Below are 10,361 nucleotides of genomic sequence, written 5' to 3' on the forward strand. Positions count from 1 at the left end.
GGTCCGTCAGACGGGCACCGTCACCGTACCGTCTGGGCCTGTCGCAAGTCTCCTGACGTACGGTAGACGTACGGGGAAAGGCCGTCTGTTTCCGTTGAGTGACGGGCGTTAACGGGGTTGACGGGCGTCACCGCATATGCGGAGTCTGAAATGAGAATTGCACCAAGGCCGCTATCGCCTTCCAACACCCACGTACCCCGTGAACTTTTTTTCTGAAACCGGCGACCTGTCCTTCAAATATTTCTTCATTTACGTGCAGCCCCTGTTGGTTTTTAAAATTTCGGATACTTATGTAATTATTATTATTATTTCTAATTATCACTAGGAATGAAAATTTTCAGCAAAAGCACTCACCAAGACCGAAAAATCGATCTCATCGTGGACCGTAGTAGGTAGGTATTGAGTAAATTTCTGCTTTGCATGTACTTTGTAATCAGTACTCATGTGTTTATTACATTGTGCAAGTCTCCACGACACAAGCACAGACAAATGCCGCCCTACGCTACTAGATAGTAACAATTGTTTTCAATACTTACCTTTGTAATATTATTTATTCTATGTATCACTGAAATTTGTCGACGTCAATACAATTGACGTCCGTCTACATCCGTTGACGGCCGTTTTATATCAGTCCGTCTCCGTTTGCTTCTGCTTGGGTGACCCAGACGGACGGTTGCTGGTTGAACCGCCCCTGTCGACGCCCGTCGATTAGACGACCGTGTCCGTCAGACGGACGGTGCGCAGCCCTAATCGAGCCCCAGACGAAAAATTCGGTGGACTCTCAAGACACGCAATAAAGCCTCGACAGCGGAGTGTGAAGCTTTCATAGTATATATGTAACTCTTGGTTTTTGTGATCCAAGGATTATCTGTGAGCTAGTCGTTATATTTTATCTGCAGTTGCCTTAAGATGCCTTTTGCTGAAGTGAATGGATCGTATTTAGTATTCCTTACACTTCACCCTCGTCGACTTAGCTGGCGTCGGAGCTCCCAAGAGCTCCTTAATTGACCTGCATCGAAGCGGTTGTCACCTGGAAACCACTCAGAAACGTCTAATCGGCCGCATGCATCAGGAAAACATAAGGGTGATCTTTGGTGTCTTCATCTCAGGGAACGACGTCTCTGAGAGCTATGTCTTTGCAGAGAAGGTCTTTCAAGGTCTTTGTCTTTGAGTACGAATCTCTACAATATAAGGTGAGGCTTTCAAGTCTTTGAGTTGAATGGTCTGTCTTTCTTACCTTGACATCTTTGGTTGCGAAATCTTTCTTACCTCAACGTCTTTGGTTGCGAGGGCCATCTTTTTTGGGAGGAAATTGTTGTCAATTTACATACATGAAGTGTACATGCCTCTGGAATAAAAGATTGCGATGTGTTTAGCACAGGTTTTGTGGAATGAAAAGTTGCAGGAATTTTTGCCCCAGCCTTGGATTGAACACAGGGTTTCAGGAATCAGGCACACCAGACGTTATACACAGAAGGCAGCCCTTTAGACCATTACACCACAGTGGCTTTACAACGTACCAAGGCACATTCCAATATATAAGATTGGAATGAGCTTGACATTATAGATTTTCGAGACACCTCAACTTTCTTCCACCTTCCTTTTGGATACGTAAAAATATGTTCTTTCCCACTCTTTGCATACAGGGCAATCCATACTTAAGTTATTTTATTCATACATATCAATTAAAAGGCATACTCGTGTGCATGGTGGTCTATATATTTGTTTACAAAAAATGCCTGGAAAGCATCGAGGCTGCGGTCGAACGTTAGGTGGTGAGGGATTCGGGTAGTACCTGCAATACCCATGAGGTGTGCGCCGCGCACCATGCTGTCGAGATGAATGATCGACATAGCTGAATTACCCAGATTATCAAAATCGGGCTCGACCTTCCACATTCCAGTATCTGCGCACGGCGTGGTACCAATAGTTGAATACCAGGAGACCAATGCACATGGAAAGTGGGTTTTGTTGTGACGAATGGAAAAGAAATGGCGTACCCGCGCGACGTACAGCCCACGGAAACCTGGTTTGTCAGGATCATGTTGAACGAAAACACAATCATGTCTCGCAGGACCACGCCGCCAAGAGTCGACAGCTCGAATACGTTCACGAAACATGCCCCTTGTGCCAGACAAGTCACTTGGGGCATAATAAATGGCAACCGCGGAAGGAAAAATGCGGATTTTCGTGGTGTTGGTAAGAACAGGGCAATCTGACAGTGGAACATCGTCGAGCTCGACGTCTGTGTCAACTTGTACCAGTTGTTCGTAAAGGAAGCGGCGAACAAGGTTTGGAAGGTGAGGGATATTGAGATGAACACTGAGACCTGGAACCGTGAGAGGAAGATTTCGAACTGAACAGTAATGCGGCAATCAGAGATCGTGGAGAAACGAAAACTATCCTCAAGACTCACTGGGGATCTGTGCGAGAATCACCTCACTATCAATATCGCCATCAACCGCACCTCCATCGTCATCCTCCTCGTCCTGAAGATTGTTGGCCGGCAGATCTGGTGGCAGGTCCGGTGGTCCCAATCGCTGGTCAAGCATACCACGTGCTTGAAAGTCAACCCTGGCAGCAGCTAGCTTGTCCAAACGTTGATTCGTCACAAGCATCTGCCCTAGTGCTTCGTAGTGACTCGATCTTCGCCATGGTTCCTTAACGGCCTTAATGTGTTTTGATTCGGTTATCGATGAACAAAGACCGTTCGGTGCCCCGAACTCTTGAATAAGGAATGTGTAATGAACAAGTGAGTGTTGACGGGGTAGTGAATACCCATCAGGGCGAACATCGTCAAAAATGCTGCGCTCAACGTGAAATTTGGCGACAGCATTATCAATGGCAACAATGTCACCCTCAGTGATGACGTTACGGCGGACGAGGTAGCAAAACTCCATAAAGGAGCTTACAGCGCGCACCATTTGCGGAGGAACGTGGCCCGCAATGGCAGGAAGGTAAACCTGGGATTACAGGTCAGAAAGAGAGTCAGAACAGCTGGCAAAATATTACATACCTTCATAAGCGCTTTTGAATCGTCTCCCGTCCACTGCTTGAATCCACGGCCTTCAGGGAAACGACGAAGGCCGGGAAATGAGGGTGCCGCGGCAATGCTAAAAGTGTTGGGTCAGTCATCATCGCTAAAAAAGCAATTAGCTGGACTTACCGTCGGTCAATGTCGGCAAGAATCCGTCTGGCCTCAGCGGGAGGGTGCTCAAGATTGATATAAGCTGTAACCCAAGTCACCAAGTGATCTTTGAACGTTCCTTTAATGATTTGGTGGAGAAGGTCTGGTGATAGCAGCTCGTGAATATCTGCACGAGGAAAGCCATGGGTAAACGGCTAAGGAACACACAGTGAGGGCAGTCAGGAGTATAATAATGAGATATAACATACCATGATGTCGCTAACGATGCCATAGTCATGCCATAACGAGTTCTTATCCAGCGCATCAACAAGAGAGCATGTTAGTGCGTGAGAGCGCCGTCCCGCAATGTTGTCATCCAGATTGTCCCATTTAGCATCACATCTATAGAACAACAATAAGAGAAATAGTGGTACGAGAATCAGGACATTGCTCACCTTGGGCACCAACCCTGCACGACACATGCCAACAAAACCTGCTCGGGGTAATCCGCGATGTATGGTCCAATTCCGTAGATTGTGCGTCGATAATATCCATCGCCATAACGGATAATATCAGGCGTCTCCATGTATTCCCGCAGAGGCTGGAGAATTTGATTGAGTGATCCATGGAAGAGAGCACGGCGAAATTTCCGAAACTCGGCGCTGTCTTCATGCTCCTTATCAGCTAGATAACACGAAGTTATTTTTTTTTAATGGTAGGCTCGTGTATTGAGGGTCACTTACTTTTCGGAATTGAAAGAAAGGCTAGAAGCGTCACTGCATTTCGGTGACCACGTCGAACATTGTTGTGAACGAGCCCACTGGATATATACGCAGGGTGATATTCGTTGTGGCCCGTTCCGACTGAGACTGTGGTCTTATCACTTCCGAGGATGGTCGCGCAAAAAGTTGATCCATGATTTTTGGGGTCCTTGGCTATCTCGTCCTATTTGAACCAAGTTTAGTACCCGACAGACGAATATTTATACTAGGTAACATACTGATTGTCGCCAGGACCAATTTCCAGACATAAAATCCGAAAACCGTCGCTGGCCATCCTTATCACGCACATCCTTTGAAGCAACATCAATTTCATCGGCATACTCTCGGTTTCCCAACTGGTTATGCATGATTGTCCGAGGATCGCGATACCAGACCTCAAAGGATTTGTGCTTCCACGAGGTCACATCACCCTCTTCGATCACACCGTTGTACTTCACAGTGAAACATTTCCATGGTGCCCCGCCAAGATCCAGGTCATCGATGGCATTGTACATCTCATTCTTGCTCGCGAAGGGGGGATCCTCATCCTGAGAAAGAGTTGATGCCCAGATCTGAAGAAGATCGTTGATGTTGGTGCCAGACATCTGGTCTCGTCGGAAAAGAAGGTCGGCGAGCTCAAACGCCGCAGCATCCTTGAAAGTGCTGAAGTCGTCATCAGCACGCTCCTCCCAGGGCGGAGGCGGTGCGCCTTCAGGTAGAAAATTGCCTTGCCCATCGCATGGAAGGCCTAAGTAACTGTCAGTTTTTTTTTAGGAGTAAAGGTGAGGCGGCGTACCATTAATCAAGGGATGGTAAGTCACCGTCTCTTTAGCGACCTTTTCAGGATTCGGAGGGTGATCCTGATGTTCTGGACCCAGCGCCGGGGCACCTTCTTCGATACCGTCAACCACAATGTCATCGTTCACAGGTGGCTGATGTGCCGGCAGATTTTGATTTGCCTGTGGCGTACGGTGCATTCGGATATGGTTTTTAAGACCCCCTCGATTTGTAAATTGACGAGTACAAGACTGGACAGGGCAAGGAATGTAGCGAACTTTGAAGGAACGGGGCATGGTGGATCTAAGTAAACCTCTAAAATTTCAACTGGGTTCGTAATCAACCTTGTTGACGGAAGCAAATGAGGATGGAGCCAAACTGAACCATCAAGCAAACACACCTTCGTCGATAACAGTCACCACGATGGCTCCTAGTAAAAATCCGCTCCCTCCGCCTTTCGCTCCTAGTCGACCTTCTACTCGCGCGAAGAATAAAGATGTTCGCCCGGGTGTTGTCGACATGCCTAAACCACGCCGTACACCTGCAGAAATGCAGGCCATCCGAGATCAGCAAGCAGTCGATAAGCAGGAGAAGGAACGAAACCAGGAGATAGCCATGAAGAATGTGGCTGAGATTGAAGACCAACAGCGCCAAGAGGACCTTCAACGTATCGCCCAATCGAATGTTCGCAAGCCACGAGTTGCCAGTTTCCGACCACCTGCTCCTCCTACACCTGCTCCTCCTATGGAAATTGATGTTGAGGATGAGATTGGTGGACCTGGTCATGCTCAAGACTCAGCTCTGCCACGGCGTATGTCTATGTGACACTTTTTGGGAAGCATCTCTCACCGATTGATTTTTAGGACCAGTTCGGGCGGCTCGAAATGCAACAATCCTGCCAGATGGCATGGAGTCTGATGGTAGCGATAAGGATCGGTACCAGCCAGAAGACCAAGAGGGCAGCGATGAAGATGAGGTGGGGAGCGAGGATGAGGATGAGGATGGGAGTGAAAAGGAAGTTACGTCCAAGAAAGGCAACAAGGCCAAACCTGGACGCCGTGAGATTGCAGCCATTCGAACCACCGCTCCCACCTCAGGATCTCAAGCTGCTGTTGAACAATCAAAACGTCGTCAGCGGAGCCCAAGGTCAGTTCCATAGAATCTATGCACCTATCAGCTGCACTAATCTTTGTTTTTGAAGCCGAAGCCCTCAGCCTCTAGCCAAGAAACCTAAAAAGTCGAACCAGCCACCTTCAGGCCTTCGTGCTGGCTGGGACTCTGCTATCAAAGCAAAATCGATTGGGCCGGCTACCAAAACGGACGATGACGACTCACTGGCACGGTATGGAGGGATGGTTGGCGACGATGAAGATGATGAAGTGGAGCGGTCAGTCGTTGTGAAGGACAAAGGGTCGAAACGGGGTCCAAGCCAATATGTGCGTATCTCTTTCGTTCATGTAAACAACGAGCTTATAGATTAATCCAGTCATCCACCCTGAAAATAGAAGTGGTGTCGTCTACCCCTCGCACGCAACGTGAAGCCCGTGGTGGAAGCGGAAGAAAATGGAAGCTTGAACACCTTCCAAAGGGGACATCAGAGGTATTTACGAACCAGCTAGTCCCTCTCGCGAAGGGTCTCGCAGGCTCGCTTCCTCCTTGGGAGGGCCTTTCAAAGGAACAAGTCCAGGAGCTTGTGGACAAGATTTACGGTTCCGCCCAGTACACCATTCAGGATGCCCCAACCGATCCGTGGGGTCCGCTGGTGAGTCATATATTCGTTGAGCATCTTGTACCATTCTAATGTGACATCTAAACATGCAGATTAGTTATCGCTTGAATAACTGGCGAAATGGGTTTGCTACCAAGGCTGCCGAAGCGCTGAAGAGGTACATTGAAGTTGATCAGGCCGAATACTTTGACGACAGTCAAGTTATTGCTGACTGGGTTCAATTTTCCCTGACATCGGATGGAGAACCCCCGACTTATCCTTCCTCTGGAAAGAGTGGAATATCAATGACGAGACTGGAAAGGTTATAAAGAAGGTATGCATATGTTATCATATATGACCACACTAAATGATATGTAGGGACGACTCCAAAATCCACTGGTTCTGTACACGCTGGCACTTGCCCACTTTGCAGAATGGGAGGACGTACCCGACCCGGAGCGCCTCGGCGAGAATGAGAAACCATACGGCGCATTTATCCTAGCCCTTCAAGCGGTACGTCACCACTCATTTCTCAATAACTCTCAATTCACATTCACATCAGGTTCAGCACTCCCTGAAGGCTTGGAAAACAGGAGAGTATGTTGAACCTAAGGGCAGTCATAACCACTTCTCGGCTGACAACTACGGCGACCGTACTGAACGGAAATCGGAGAAGGGTAAGACAGTCAATGTCCTTGTTCGCCGTGCAACTCAGTACATGCCCACGGTCAAATCTCTCTCGAAGAACCACTGGGATGCCATCTTCGCAGAGATTGCTGGCATTCTAGCTGATAACAAGCCGAAGCGTAAACGCTCGCGGTCAGCATCATCTGGCGGAAGTGAAGCCCCTGAAGAAGAGGAAGATGCTCAAGAATACATACTTGTCTCTGATGACGACGAGTAAACCTCTTTTCTTTTTTATTACTTCGTTGTAATCACTATACCCATACTTATGGGAGCAATAAATAGACTTGATAGCTTTCCCCAACTTGAGGGTGGGCGTGACGCGTTATCAACGATCAACATTCAGTCACATGTGCACGTTGATTTCTTATCTTCGTACCATCACCACTTGGCCCACCACCACCACCTTGCACATCCACCTTGCACATCCATACTGCCCGCGCTTAGCACTCGCTTCTCAGGTAAATTCTCTCTCCTAACGCTCAGAAACTCACGAACACGATATTCTTGTGTTCGCGTGATGACAGTTTATCAGGGTTCCGAAAAAACCCACTCCTTTCATGTTCTACATCTACGCTACAGAAGCCCGCGAGGCGACGGAGGTTCCTCTTTTGAGCGATACCCCAATAGAGGCGTTCAGTCACGAGGTGGAGGTTGGTGAGGTGTTTTTCAATACAGTGAGGCTATTTCGTTTTTTTTTTGTTTCGTTTGGTTGTGAAGCTGAAATTGTTTGAAAAGATGGGCTTGGAATGGTGTATATGGCGGATCCGACTGATGGAGACGACGTGAGCACCATCTTCCCTTTGGACTTGCACGTCGTGACATTTGAGCTCAACACTTCGCACCATTACCTAAGTTCCAGCCATTCATCTTCTATGGGTCCAACTCACGGAACCGATAACTTCACAGGTGATCTACCCATTCATAAACAAGGTTCGTCGTCGTTGGTCTATCATGACACACAATCCGACCGACCGCAAGCATAGCTTGTCAGTGTATTACCATTACACGAGGAGAAAGTACGTATGTATTCTTTCCGAGATGCAGAAGACCTTCTCATACTGGTTTCAGGAATCGTCATTCTTCGTCACTGAAGTGTACACCATTCTTCAATGGAGCCGATGGTCGGACACCGTTGATCATCGCTTGATCCCTCAAAGGGATTGATCGGGTTTTCCCTCTTTATGATCTCCTTTGGCATGTCAAAGTCCTACTAGGGACTGGCCATCAGGTATGGTTCCTTCACCTTGCCACATTCAATGGGGCTGAGTACCGTGGACAGTCACTTATCAGTGTTTTCCCAGTACCTTTGGCTGCGTTGTATTCTGGAAGACATACCCATACGCTCCCCCCTGCTGCTGCGTCCCCCGTTCTCATTCCTTCTCACCTACTTCTGCTTAAATGAAGTATGTCACGGTTCACCTTTCCTGACCATCTCAAGACACGTCGTCTTCGCTACCAAGAACGGTGGCAGCACCCAGCAAGTTCGTTGTTACCTCTCCAACACTATCAAACCATTGATATGCTGATCTGATACATTTTAGAATGTCGTACACTGTTTTTTCGATGCATCGTCGCTAAGATCTATGGGGTCGGGAGGGTCTGTTTTTTCTTCTTGCCTAACGACCTGTTGCTGAGAGTACATCACTATAGTGGATGTATTCAATCCGGAATTGACGTGAACGTCTCCACTCCCCGTATTGTAACTTTCCAATTTTTGTGGTGAAGCTCGACGTGACACTTTTATTCAGCGCAACGACTACGGTCACTACGACAGTCTTCCCGACGTTTACACCCACAGCTGCAAGTTCACCTAACCCGTACGCCTCATTCACGTGTCCATGTGCCCTACTGAACCTCATCACTAGCACTGCCTCATCTACTCCACCACTCCCAACCTCGCCCTTCGTAAGTCACCGCACCATTATCATCTGTACCCCTCTCACCACACTTCCAGCGCTGCGACGGAAGGTAAAGGAGTGATCAGCCTGTGTCTCGGTGTCAGCGTACCCTCATTCTTCATCCGGCCGTGTGAGTCACCTTGTTTCGCTCATAGTTGAGCAAGACTGACTCAGTTCTTCTAGTCTGTTCAATAATACTCGACTCCGTCTTCGAACTGACCCCTAACACTTCGGACGGCATTACCAAATCAAGACCTGTCATTGTTCCTACCAAGAACGGTGGCAAGCCCGCATGCCCTCTAAACCCGGTCGTCCACGCGAGTATTTGAGGGTGTGTACTTCTATTTTCTTCGAAATACAAAGTGCTCATTGATCTCCAGACCTACCACCTACGTGAATATCCGATCGCCGTCACCAACATCCCACATCATCCTTATCCAGACGGTCGAAACGGGCTCCTGGGTGCACTGACCGGGAAGTGGTGTGTAGGGGCACAATGGATTGGATAGATGGATAGATGGAGATGGTTTATATGTATCTACTGTTTACACATAGCTTGAATAAGATTGATTTTAGTGCATCTTCGGTATGATAAGCATAAGTGAAAGACTTGTAAAGATATCTTACAAAGCCAAAGACCGTCTTCGCAAAGCTCTGTGTCCATCTTTGAAAGATTCTCGATGGTCCCTCAAAGATGACCACATCTTTGAAAGAAAATGTACCTGTCTCCCGAAAGATGTCCGGTCTATATGTCTTTGAAGTCTTTAGGTCTTTCCAAAGACCTCAAAGATCCCCAAAGACGACCCTCGTGTTTTCCTGATGTGTTTGTGCACACAATCTCCTCTCCCACCTTTCAGGTGAATAATCTTCTCGTGACCCCATGCCTATCAAGCCGGCGAACCGCGAAGAATCTTCAAGGTGTTTCACATTCTCCCATATGTCTTCTGCATCTCTCGCGGTCGGCCGACTGGTGGGTAAGTCAACGTAGAGGGAATATTCGGCCTATTTCCCCAAGATCTCGGACCACGCCGCCAGCTGATAGTATTGTGGTCAGAAGAGATAACATACTGTACTACTGTACTAATCAAATCAATTCGTCGCACCCTGTGACCTGTGACCGACGCGACGAAATTTTGGTTTCGTCGCGTCACCGGGGAAGGTGTGACTGCCTGAAAATTTCGTCGAAATGTTGGAGTAGCCCTCTGTACATAGATAAATTTAAATAGTTCAGATAACTTCGCTAGAGAGACTTAGAGGGGGAAAAATCGATTTCTAATGAAAAAGGACCCCCAATTTTGCTTATTTTCCGACTGACCTGGTGGTTTCGTCGCTGGCCCCTGTGACCTGTGACCCCTTAGAATTTCGTCGATTTCGGACCCCCTGGACGCGGGGGATCCTCAGAT

General features: G+C 47.9%; 3 protein-coding genes across 3 annotated transcripts; 2 read left to right on the forward strand and 1 right to left on the reverse strand.

The window, feature by feature from the left end:
• Positions 1 to 1,685: 1,685 nt before the first annotated feature.
• On the reverse strand, positions 1,686 to 4,865 carry LACBIDRAFT_308297 (uncharacterized protein; the record flags this gene model as incomplete). The annotated part of the gene is made up of 9 exons (XM_001886717.1): positions 1,686 to 2,356; positions 2,417 to 2,963; positions 3,017 to 3,113; positions 3,167 to 3,342; positions 3,397 to 3,529; positions 3,583 to 3,811; positions 3,871 to 4,072; positions 4,128 to 4,636; positions 4,685 to 4,865. 9 exons carry the CDS (start codon positions 4,863 to 4,865, stop codon positions 1,686 to 1,688), a joined length of 2,745 nt encoding a protein of 914 aa, XP_001886752.1.
• A 223-nt stretch (positions 4,866 to 5,088) lies between these two features.
• LACBIDRAFT_308298 (uncharacterized protein) lies at positions 5,089 to 7,277 on the forward strand (the record flags this gene model as incomplete). Its single annotated transcript, XM_001886631.1, has 7 exons — positions 5,089 to 5,476; positions 5,529 to 5,811; positions 5,867 to 6,101; positions 6,152 to 6,427; positions 6,487 to 6,609; positions 6,752 to 6,886; positions 6,936 to 7,277. The coding sequence occupies 7 exons, from the start codon at positions 5,089 to 5,091 to the stop codon at positions 7,275 to 7,277; spliced, it is 1,782 nt and encodes a 593-aa protein (XP_001886666.1).
• Positions 7,278 to 7,617: 340 nt separating this feature from the next.
• On the forward strand, positions 7,618 to 9,287 carry LACBIDRAFT_332231 (uncharacterized protein; the record flags this gene model as incomplete). Its single annotated transcript, XM_001886632.1, has 10 exons — positions 7,618 to 7,714; positions 7,796 to 7,990; positions 8,044 to 8,076; positions 8,465 to 8,541; positions 8,602 to 8,657; positions 8,711 to 8,779; positions 8,809 to 8,864; positions 8,926 to 8,965; positions 9,045 to 9,088; positions 9,142 to 9,287. The coding sequence occupies 10 exons, from the start codon at positions 7,618 to 7,620 to the stop codon at positions 9,285 to 9,287; spliced, it is 813 nt and encodes a 270-aa protein (XP_001886667.1).
• Positions 9,288 to 10,361: the final 1,074 nt, after the last annotated feature.

Source organism: Laccaria bicolor, genomic scaffold, assembly GCF_000143565.1.
Source record: "Laccaria bicolor S238N-H82 LACBIscaffold_39 genomic scaffold, whole genome shotgun sequence".
Lineage (NCBI taxonomy): Eukaryota > Fungi > Basidiomycota > Agaricomycetes > Agaricales > Hydnangiaceae > Laccaria > Laccaria bicolor.